Here is a 12,574-nt window from a genome sequence, read left to right as displayed (position 1 = left end):
ACTTGATTTTCAGCATGTCGTCAAAGTCTACGACAAAGTTGTTGACGGGTATAAGTCCTGGTCCAAATACTTCATCAATTGTAACACTAACATTCTACCCGAATTGTATAAGGTGACTTCATTATGACTTTAATTTACTTTTGAATTTTGATGCACATGCACTTCAATCACCAATGGGTATTATATAATTACATGATTGTATCGAATGTGAATGTTGAAAATTGGGCTAGAGGAAACTGACATAAGGGAAAATGGGGCCAAAGAGGGTGACAAAGCCCCAAATTGGTTGAAGGATTATGCTAAGTGATAGATTGTTAAGAGTGTCCATAGTTCGTTAGAGTGAACGGCAAATTGAATAAAATAAAAATAATGTGAATTGAGGTGTCCAGAAGAATTTAGTGGAGTTCTATTAGGAGTTTCTCCCTTGAATTGAAGGAGGGGATCTTGTAGAATTCTGATTTCATATTTTCACTACAAAAATGCTATTTGGACACCAAATTCCTATATTTGTATACATATGTAATTTAACTCACTTTTTAATACGTATTTTATATTCTAATATGTATTCTATTTTAGTAGTTAATTTTAGTATACATCTAACATAGTTATTTTCGTTAATATACATACGTCCTCCTTAGTACTCTTTCTCATTTTTATTATCCCTCATTACATTGTTAATTGTTTCTCATTGTTGTGACCTGAATTCTACTTCCTAAACTAACAGTTTCTGTAAAACTTTCTTATACACTTAGTTTGCATATCAATAAAGTTTCGGTGGGCATGTGTTTCGTAGGCTGCGAAAGAACTCCGTATCTCAAGCTTGTTGGCTTTGACAAATAAGAAGGCTGCTAAAAAACTCCTGATCCCAACCACGGAGCTGAAGGGCCTCAATGACTGTTTGAGCCGACAAATGTTCAATTATTTTATCTGTGTGGCTAGTGACAAGACACACAAAGAGACCATCCTGACTGAATTAGACAATATTTGTGATGACTCAACTAGAGACTCAGACATGGTAGTCGCCTATAAAGATTTAAGATAATGGCTCACCAAAGTTGGTAACTCGGCCAAGTCCCTTTACAAGGATTTCGAGAGTATCATGGAATCCCATCCCTTCCAAGAACTCTGCCTTTCTATGTATCAAAACATATTTCCGGAAGTGGATCAGATTTCCTTAAGAATTTACGATGAACCTGTCTTGAAGGTGGGCAAGAGTGTTGCTACTGCTGAATTCCTATTTGTGCAAGACCACATTGATTCTAATCCTGATTTGCATGAGGTCGAGGCACCCGTTGTTAGACATTCTTTCATAGATACTTGACTTCTGTCAAAAGAAATAGAATTTTCGTGGAATTCTGGTGAATCATTTCAAGAGATGGGCCACTTTCTACTTGAAGCGTAACAAAAATATTCTTTCCAATTTTAATGAGGTGAGTTTATTAACTCTATATCACATACATACTCAGTTCTTGTTCTTGACATTAATTATTAAATGCTAGATGTCAGCTCAACTTTGGAAAAGATGTGCATATTTGCTGAAAAACTCTAGTGTACATGCTCTAAGAGTTTTAAATCTTTTGTAGGCTGCCAACTATCTCATTATCCCGAGCTTGTTGGAGTTGACAACTAATGCATTGGCAAATTCAGTGCAAACGAAGCTTGACTTTCCGGTGGTGTGGAAAACTATCCTTATCACCAATAATGACTTCCCTCTTCCTTTATGATTAAAGGATTACTTGCATATTCATCATCTAAGTGTATTTTTGTTAAATTTTATTCGTTTCTTGATAGCAATTCATGATGAGCTTGTTTGGATAATACTTTCCTTAAACGATGAGGTCTATGTAAATTTTTTCACGAGTGTTTATTTTCTAAGAAATTAAGTTGATTGATGTTGCTCACTACCTTTAAAGATGAATGGAGCTACTCATTCATGGTAGATGTTTTGCCTCTCATGTTCACTTACAGATTACACTATAGTAAGATAAATCAAAGTCATTTTAATTTTATTGAATGGTCTCTCCATTATTGCAGACTACTATAGAAAAATGTTAGAAGGTTATCGAAATTTATTATTTTTTGTTATCAAATAGCTATCACCCTATCATGGATATTAATAAATTTTGTCTCAAGCCTCCCGCTACTCTCTTTAGTGAAAAACTTCCTTTTATTTTTACTACTATAATTAGTTTCAGATAAGACGATCCTGAAATGATATGAATAAATTATAAAAGTATAAAGTGGAATTAATTATCAATAAAAAGAACATAAATAAAAAATACACATTATGTTAATTACTAAATAGAATTGAAGTATGGTTAAATTTAAACATGTATTATACACAAATAATTTTAATGATTAATATGTATTTTTAAATTATCAAAATTATTTTACTTAAATAATTATCTCTAGAATCAAGAGGCATATCAAATATGTAAAGTAGTGCTAATCAACTTGGTCAGGATTGCAGAATACAAAACTTGATAAAAATATATAATTGTTATTGGTCCGAACAGTGTAAATAATTATATTAATTGTGTTTTAAAATTAATATTATAATCAACGTATAATATAAGAATAACATATTCATTTTTTGAATGAAAATCATTCATCAATAGATTATAGAATTTCATATAAAATATGAAGTACGAGTTATACTTTACACGATAGTTTAAATTCAAAATAATTAATACATACAATTGTATTTTCAAAAAAAATCATAAAATATTATTTTTATTTCTCTATATATGTAATTTAACTATGAGTTTGCTAGGGAGACAATGGACTATTTGTACAATGTGTACAATGGGTTATTGAGTTACAAAATGAACACCCCCCAAGTACGCTCAGGACACGAAGAAGAAAGGAGCATTGCACGGACGGAGTCAAGAATGTGACGGTGTTTGCGTTTGGTTCGACCATTTTATTGAGACATACCAAGACAAGAAAACTCAGACAAAGTACCCTGTTCTGCAAGAAAGGCTAAGAGTTTGGAATCACGGTATTCTATAGCATTATCACGTCAAAAAACCTTAATGACCTTGGAAAATTGAGTTTAATCATAGTAGCAAAATTGATATAGATCTGAGGTAACTCGTGGCGATTATTCATCAAGTAAACCCAAGTAAAACGGAAATAATCATCAATAAAAACGACAAAGTATCGAGCTCTGCCCATAGAGGCTGTGGGAGCGGGGCCCCAAACATCGGAGTGAATGAGATCAAAAGGAGAGCAAGTAAGAGATGAATTATTGTGAAAGGATAAAGCAGGTTGTTTGGAAGTTTGGCAAGAAATGCAATCAAAAGATTCATTTGGAACCTGACCTAAAACACCCTGAGACACAAGAGGACGCAGTTTTCCTAAGGAGATGTGGGCAAGACGTTGATGCCATAAGTGGAGGGTAGAGGGAGAAGAAGCAGCACACAGATTTGGCACAGGAGGAATATGAAGATTTTCGAGTTTAAACAGCCTTTCGATCTTACGTCCAGTCCCGATGATTTGTCCCGTTCGAGGATCCTGTACACGACAACCAGAAACGGAAAAAGTGACTTCAAAACCCAGATCAACAAGTTGACCAACAGAAATAAGATTGAAGTTTTATTTGGGAATATAATAAGTATCAAGAAGATTAAGAGTTGACTGAGATATAGAATCCTTGTATGTTGCATGCAAGAGGGAGCCATTTGCAGTATTGACAGAAGGTCCATTTGTAGTGGTAGACATAGACAAAAAAATATTACGCAACGGAGACATGTGATTAAAGTAACCTGAGTCAAAGTACCATGTAGAATTACCTGGAGGGGTGAAAAAAGTAGCAGGGGTATTACCAGAAGCAGAGAGAAGATGCTGAAGAAGAGATGCAATATCGGATAGAGAGACAGGAGACGAGTTGAGTGGATCAGGACGTGGTGGGCGAGTAGGACATGCAGTAATTAAATGTCCCGAGAGCTTGCAATAACGACAGAACAGCTGTGAAGAATGGTAGCTAATATGACCTTTCTGGTGGCATGTGCGACATTCACCAAAAGGACAGTCGGGAAAGAGGTGCCCAGAATGGTTACAGTTTCGATAGAATTTACCCTTTTTGGCGGTGGCAGCAAAAACATCTAGCTTTTCCATGATAGTAGTCACAAATATCAAATATAGGAGAGAAAAACGGCAATTTTGGAGCAGAAAATGAGAAATCAGAGTGCAGAATCGGAAAGAGCTCACCAAAAAATATTAGGCAGGGTCCCACTGTTTGCCACGTCAGAGGACACGTCTGCAAAAACGAACACGTGGCGCTACGAGATTGGATGAGCAGGACACGTCAGGGCTGACGGGGGCGAGGTGCCACACGGGCAGAAGAACGGAGCGGGTCGGGGGCACGGGTCAATCTCGGGTCAGGAGAACAGCGGCGTGACACGTGGCAAAAGCGGAGCCGTGGATCTGGAGCGCTGATCCAACGGCACTGGAAGCGTCTAGAAGGAGAACGGCTGAATGCAGATAGGCAACTTTGGGCGGCGCGTCCGGCGTCTTTTGGTGATGATTCCGATGGCGTTGGAAAGCTTCCAACGAGGAGAAGGCGAGGGTGGCGACGGTGATGAACCAAAGCGTCGAGAGAGACTCGAAAAGTGAGCACAAAGTATTGATCAGAAACAAATGGACGGCGACCTTCAGACGGGGCGTGGCGGCGCATGCGGTGGTTTCCGGCGACGAGGCTGTACTTGTTGAACTTGCATCGACGAGATGAAGGCGGTGGTCAAGGCGGTGACGAACCAAAGCGTCAGAAATGGAACGAAAAGAGAGACCAAAGAACACTGCCGGAAGAGGAAAAACAAAGGACTATAAACAAATTTTCATGGAAAAAAAGAACCTAAGCTCTTGATACCATGTTACGAGAGAACGCAGATGGAACTGTCACGAGAGAACGCAGATGGAACTGCCACGAGAGAACACATATGGAACTGTCAAAAGAAAGCGAAAACTACGTGATTTCTTCATGAGAAAGGTAAACAGCGGATGACAATAGTGTTTGATCATTCGACTCGAAAAAACACAAAACAGAGAAAACAGGCTAGTCGGTGAGGTGAAAAAAAAATGCAAAAACTATGGTGATTTCACCACAAGAAAAATAACCTATCCTCTTCAAGGAGGATACCATGGCTCTGATACCATGTTAGAAACAAGAGACTGAGAGAGTAATATGAAAAGTGTATTATTGAGTGTGATGAAAGATACAATATATAAGGGGTATTTATGGGTGCTAAATGAATCAAAGTAATAAAGGCATAGAATCCTACAATTAATATACAGATATACTATATAAATATAGACGATACTAATTGAACTAAATTGATTCTAATGATTCTCTAACATGGAGTATTTCTATTGATGTTACATGCTTATTGTACTTACGGAATTTTTAAGATAAAAATTTCATTTTTTATTTTTTTATGAATTTTTATTTCATCGAGTACCCAATTACCCGAATCGAACCAATTCGTTCTTAATTAGTTTGGTTTGGTTCGGGTAAATACATAAAAAAACATAAATTCGAACCAAACCGAACCAATTATAATTCAATTAGTTCGGTTCTAATTTCACCTTAAACCCGAACCAACCCGACCCGTGTTCACCCGTCCCCCAACACCCCCTTCGTGAATGTCACTCAGCAGCAAAGAAAGCCCTTCTTCAAAGTTCAAAAATCAAAATCGTAGCTTCTTCAACGGTTCTACCGCCGCCATACGTGGTTGTCAGTGCCTCCGCGGCTCCTCCTTCCCCCTGTTCCAAACCCAGACCCTTTCTTCTAGTTTGGCACATCGTGTCGCCATCGTCTTGCTGCTCGCTGTCGTGTCGCCGTTGTCTCTTTGTTATCCTACTCTCTGTTAAAGGTTAGTGGCACTGCTTACACAGGTTTTTCACTTTTTTCTTTTATGCTCTGTTGAGTTTGTTTTGAATGTCTGATTAGTAATTTTTGAATGTGAAATCAATCAAATCATTGATTTTGTATTGTTGATATTATTGCTAAAGAAGAATTTGTTATGCTGCTGCTAGTTTTTCATTTCTGAGTATGATGTTTTTGAATTTTTCTTGATAGATTTATTGATTTCAGAGTTTAGGGTGATTATTGTTGTTTTTTTAAATTTTGTTGCTGATTGTTCTTGATTTCTAGCTCGGTTCAATATTTGGTAATGAAATTTTTGATTGGGTTTATCGTTTGAGAGCTGTTGTTTTTCACTATGGTGTTGCCTTATTGATTTCAGTTATGGTTTTATACTCTTATGAATGATTATTTGATTTCTAGCTGTGCACTGTTTTTAACTTTGTGGATGATTTATTAATTTCAGTTATGGATGATAGTATTAATCAAGAAGCAATTGCTGATAAAGCAATTGTCTTTTAAATATGTATTGCTATTGTATTATGTGCATTTTTGGTTATATGTATCTCTTAAGTGAGAAAATTATCAACATGATTAACGTTTGCTATGCTTTTTAGTGTTTGCTTGATTAAGTTAGTTTGTGTTTAAAATAATAACCTGTAATACAAAAATTCAAGACATAGCTCTTGAAAATGGTTTTTCCTCTAAAATTTAAGGTGAAAAAAATATTCTTAGAATATTCAAATTAAGCTAGTGTATATATAATTGTAAAATAATCTCATAATAACTGTTGAACCAATTTGATCATAGTCTCAGTGAAACTACTACGGGAGATCTTGCTTATGTTGTGTTAACTTTTAGTTTAAAGATGATAATTTATTAGTAGAGTTTGTCCATTTTGGCCTTAAGTTTAATTTGGTGTTAAAGTGATAGCTTTCTTTATGTTTGTTGTCTCATTCAATTTATTATAGGTATCAATAGATAAAACGAAGGGAAAAATCTGCTCCAATAATTATATCTAATCATGTATCTTATATTGAATCTATTTTCTACTTCTATGAATTATTTTCCACCATTATGACATTTGAGTCTCATGACTCCATACCTTGTGTTGCACTATTATTAGAGCATAGTTTGGCTTCTGCTTTACATCTTAATTAGCACGCTCAGTTAAAAAATAATAAAGTATATACATATATTATTATTTTGAGTTATCATTTTAAGTTTGTATTTTGATAAGATTATATGATTTTGTTTGATGATATTTTATGTAATATTTTAAATTTGAAAGATATTTTAAGATTTATATTAAGTTATAATTATACTTAGGATGTTTATTTATAATTTATTTATTATTTTAATCTAAAACGATTTTTCTGTTTCCGGTTTCTCAAAATCATACCAAATCCAAATCAAAATCCTCATTCTTCATCCCTCAGCCATCCGAGCTTCAATCTTACTCACCTTCGCTTTGTTGCACCCAACACGCACTATTTTACACACTCAATTTCAGCTAAGCATTTTCACAAACACAAAGCAGGCATAATGAGTGGGATATTGAAACAACCAGGTGCATTCGCCATCTCCCCACAAGGTTTCAGTCTGCATTCTGCTCAAGATCTATGTCCCCCTGCTCAAATCTCCCTCCCTTTCCCTTTATCCTCAGTTGCCCACCACAACCGCCTCGGATTGTTCTTGCTCTCCCTCACCAAGGTTCCCTTTCGAATTTTCCATTCCTAGCTTCTTCTTCATTTCTTATCAAGGATAACTTGAATTTTTATGTCATATTTGTAATTTGTCTATGGAAAAGTTTGACTTGTGTGATTGGTTTCTTAATTGTTTGAAAATGTTGGTGACTATGCAGTCGTGTGATGATATATTGGAACCAAAATTGGATGAACTCATCCATCAGTTGAGAATGATGAGCCAAAATTGGATGTCGACTTGGATTATTGATCAGTTGATGACTATGCTGTCGTCTCTGTCGTCACCTGATGATTTGTTTAATTTTTTTAGTGATATACGAGGTGGGTTGAACAGCAATGATGTTAGTAGACCTCATCTTATTTACGCGGCTGGCTGTCGATTATTTGTTAGATTGAATTTGGAAATTTGTTAATACTAAAAATGACATTGTACAGGAATACATGGGGGTCCTGATTCGGGTGCCATTGAAGATGATCAAATTATTTTGGACCTTAACAGTAACCTGGGCATATTTCTTCGGCGCTGTGTGCTTGCTTTCAATTTGTTATCATTTGAGGTATGACATATGACAATAAAAGGTGGGAGAAGTGTATGGCTAGATAGTTGCTTTCTCTGATGTTCCATTGTATTCATTATTTCTAGTACTAGCCGCTACCATCATGGCGTCATAGACGTGCTTTGCCTTTGAATGAGTATGTATTAATGTAATAAAATTTGTTGTGAAATCAGCATGACAGCCCTGATTTTATTTTATTTTTTTTCATGAAAAAAGTTGCTATTGGGAACTTAACATGCAATTTTGAGTCTTTAGCAAAAACTTTATTTGAATGTTCAGGGTGTGTGTCACCTCTTGACAAACATAGGGATATACTGTAAAGAAGAATTCTCAAATTGTCCTCTTGACAAAGCACCTAGTTTAGATGATTCTAGTAGTAATTTGGAGATGCATTTAGAATATGAGAACATGGAACTGGAGAATTTTGTATATGAAAAGGTTTCAGAAGAAATTGAAGCAAGAAAGGAGGCTAATGAAAGAATTCCATTCCATCTTCATGTACCAAATACGCTTGTGAGTTTAGTTGATGGTATGGTTGTGATTGGGCTGTTCTCTGTTTGCTACTTTGTATAGTTCATCCTTTAATTAAAGATAGAAAATAAAAACATAAAATCAGAACATTAAATAAGCTCATCCTGGTTCACGAAGGTGTCTGAATATTATAGACCAGGACTTTTTATAATTTATGCAATTTTTTTCCTGTTTCTTGATATAGTAATCTAATTGTGCTTGGTCAAAATTTACACACACAGATATTGATGTTTCGGGTGATTTGGCATCTAAACATAGTGAGAAAGTTAGAGTAGCTAGTCCTTATGGAGATCCTTCAAGTAACATGCTTAGAGATGATGATCCTAGTGGTGCAGTATTCCTGCGCACAAACTGGCAGGTGCAAGGGTGCTTACAAGAGCAAGCTGATATAATTGAAAAGTATGCATCTTGTAGGCCTTAAACTTCTCGATATATTTGAATATGGAATTGTAGAAGTGCCTTTCATCTATAGTAAATTTCATTTTTTATTTTTGTTGCAGGAATGGAGGTGTTGTCTCTTTGAATGGGTTTGAAATTGTTCTACGACAGCTACAGAAGTTGGCACCTGAACTACATCGAGTAAGCTTAGGATATTGATTTTTTATTTTTGTTATTCTTTAAGTTTGCTGATATTGAATTTTACATCCATCTAGGTTCACTTTCTGAGTTACTTGAATAGTCTTTCTCATGATGATTATATTGCTGCTTTGGAGAATATTCATTGCTACTTCGATTACAGGTATTTGAACTGTTAGTTCTTTTCTAGTCTCTCTACTGATATGAAATTGGACAATGAATTGTTAATTCCTCATTTGGTGACTAGTTATTTTAAAGCAAGTGATAGAGGTAAAAAGGCATAATCATTGTGCCTGGGTACAAACGAGGCATTGTTGCACTATGTTGCGAAGTATCACTTTTCTCGGTTGTTGTAACTTATCTGTCAAACCATTATTTGTCTGTGTAGTACTTCCTCAAAAGGTTGACTTTACCTTGTGTAGGAATTGTGTATCAATTTTCATGACAATTATTCAATGGGGGCATCTAGTGTACAGATGCATTTGTAAAGATTTTTGTCTTTTATGGTTTTCTGTTGATTTTAAAAGCGTGTCACTAAAAGTGTTGCTTAAAGAGAAAGTGTTACCCTTAATCGTTAACTTGGCTCTGATACCAATTTTTAAGATGTAATTTCTTTTTCAAATTATTAACTCTTCATATTTTGCTTCGAATAAATATTGAGCATTTATTACTAAGTCTGATTTCATTTTTATAGTTTTTTTTTCAATCTTGTTTTAGTTTATAATATTCTTTTTTGCATTGATCATTATATATAAAATCTTTTATCTGTTTGTCTTTTTCTTTAATATAATTTTTCAAGTCTTCCAAAACTTCTTTTATTTCTACTCTTTCTGTTGTTTCTAAATATCTTTTTAATTTTTCAACTTCATTCTCCATTTTTTCTTTCAACAGCTTTAATTCTTTTAAGTCATAATATGGTGTTCCAGGCATTTATAAATTTTTTAAGTTTAGCTCCAACTTGTTTATATTTGTTCTTATTTCTATCATTTTTATTATAAGGTCATTAATTTCGAACTGAAGACTATTTAATTCCCTTTTATACTCCTTTATTTTACTTTTTAATTTTTTCGCCCTATGTCTTTTTATTTTGTTTTCTGGTCTTTCAATCTTTGTATACTTCATTATTCATATTAGAATTTCTGCAAATTCTATCATTGATTCATCACTATTTTCTAGAGATTCTATTAATTTTTCTAACTCTTCAACTTCTCCTTTCAATTTGTCATAGATTATTTTTAGAGCTTCAAATGCTCTTTGATTTATTTCAGAAAACCGTAAATAATTCAACCGATTTTCTCTTTCAAAGAGTTCTTGTTTTTTATCTTGATAGGTTACATATATTTTCTCTTTATTTATTGTCATAACTTAGTGTTTAGGGTGTCATTTAATTTTTCGACCTTTTTTGTTAATTCTTTTATTTCAGAATTTTCTTCTTTAATCTTTAACTTAGATAAACTTAAAGGGCTATTAATTTTGGATTCTCTTATTTGAAAATTTGATGAAACTAATTTTCCTGATGGTTCTTTTAGTAAAAGAACTGGGTTTTCAATAGCTTTATATTTTGGTATTTCTGTTTTTACAATTTTCTGAAATAATTCATCGACATAAATTCTTTCTCTGTTTTTAAATATTATACTATGATGGCTATTTGTTAAAGCATAATTTATTGCATATGTAATTGAAAATGGCTCATCGTCTTGTTCCATTAGATTCTTTCTGTGAAATTTATAAGCCAAACTTATAGATCTTCCAAGATTTTCAGTTGATAATGGTATAGCATATCCAAGATGGGCATTGAATTTAACATTTACGTTTGCCAAGTTTCCATGAACAATTCCAATTATTTGATCTATTGGGTCATCAGTAATTCTTTTGTCACAGATTGCTAAGCTTATTAGTGAATTAATTCCTTTCATATATGTAGATTTGATTAAGACTTGTATAGTACTAATATGAATCCATCCAATTTTAGATCTTTTTTGTTGATCCTTAATTTTCTCAATCTGTTTACTCAATTCTTCATCATTTATCAAAGCTATTTCAAGTTCTCCATTAGCAGATTTTATCTTTATAGGGGCTTCAAGTTGAATTTTTCCATAATATATTATATTTTTTCTATTAAAAACTTCTTTTAAAAGATTTTGTTTATTAAAATTTTCATTTGATTTGAGATTTAATTCTGTTTTTAGAACAGCCTGTTTTTCGTTATCTAATAAGGCAGATAATCTATAATAATCAGATTCTTCCGTTAATTCTAAACTTTCTAAATAATTCATAACTATGAGATTAAGATAAAGGCGTACCTTTCTGGAGAAAAACTTCCTTTATTTAGAATATTTTACATAAGATGTTTTTATCTCCAGATGGGAGATTGTAGATACTAACTCCAGGGGGGAGTTTAGAATTGGTTTTTCCTAAGGGAATTCTTCTTCAAACTATAGAATCGCCTCGGCCGCTTCCTCCTTGCTCTCCTAGCATATGAGTACTCCTAGCCTCCTGCTTTCCATTGTTTGATGCCTTTTACAATTGCCTAAGCAACCTATTTATAATGGTTGGGTCTGATGGACAATTCCCATCCTTACCCTTCTTATGACGTCATTGCTTACGTCATTGTTTATTATCTTGCACCAGCTACATCGTTGGTGCTCTATGACCTAAGCGCTTACGTCACTATGCAATAATGTTGAGAGATGCTTCAGATGTGCTGTCCTCTTCTTTCATCATGTGACTTTCAGATGCGTTGTCTTCTTCCTTTATCATGTGGGTTGATTCCGTTTCATTATTGCTTTCTGAGACACATAGCTGGCACTTGTGGTCTTCTCTGTCTTTTATCAAATAGCAGAGATTCCTCTTTATCCCTTCGGGGAGCTTTTCTAAGAGTCCAGATAAGTTGTAGAATGCTGATTCAAATTCTACTAAGAGTCTCATCTCTCTTTCTTCAATTTCATTTCTTTTACTAGACACAAGCAAAGTATTTCTGCTTTTATAATTGATTCTTGTGTGAGATTCTCTTGTTATCTTTTGAGTTCTTTCGAAGACCCTTGCTAGTGTGCTGGCTAGTCTTCCTTCATGACTGTAGATTGTTAAATCTTGAACTTGATCAATTGGTTGAAAATTTCCTGGGAAGATGGACATGAAGATTACTTGATGTGCTGGAACCAAGCATTCTTCTTCTTCATTAAAAATAGGTTGACTATTCGTAAATTTTAGGGATATATCCCTTGGATTTACGTTGTCAATCATATTTTTAAATCTCTTTACTGCATCAATGAATCCTGCAGGAAACTCACTAATAATTTTTAAATCATTAAAAATTAAAATTGTATCAATTAATCCATACT

General features: G+C 34.1%; 1 protein-coding gene across 1 annotated transcript; it reads left to right on the top strand.

Moving 5' to 3' along the window:
* The first annotated feature begins 7,408 nt into the window (after nt 1-7,408).
* On the top strand, nt 7,409-9,517 carry LOC140175604 (anaphase-promoting complex subunit 5-like). Its single transcript, XM_072204127.1, has 8 exons — nt 7,409-7,576; nt 7,728-7,890; nt 8,005-8,126; nt 8,406-8,655; nt 8,879-9,056; nt 9,158-9,236; nt 9,311-9,396; nt 9,481-9,517. Exons 1-8 carry the CDS (start codon nt 7,409-7,411, stop codon nt 9,515-9,517), a joined length of 1,083 nt encoding a protein of 360 aa, XP_072060228.1.
* The last annotated feature ends 3,057 nt before the right edge of the window (nt 9,518-12,574 follow it).

The sequence above is a fragment of the Arachis hypogaea genome, chromosome 10 (assembly GCF_003086295.3).
Source record: "Arachis hypogaea cultivar Tifrunner chromosome 10, arahy.Tifrunner.gnm2.J5K5, whole genome shotgun sequence".
NCBI lineage: Eukaryota > Viridiplantae > Streptophyta > Magnoliopsida > Fabales > Fabaceae > Arachis > Arachis hypogaea.
Note: the sequence above shows the minus strand (reverse complement) of the source record. Positions and strands in the feature narration are given on the sequence as shown.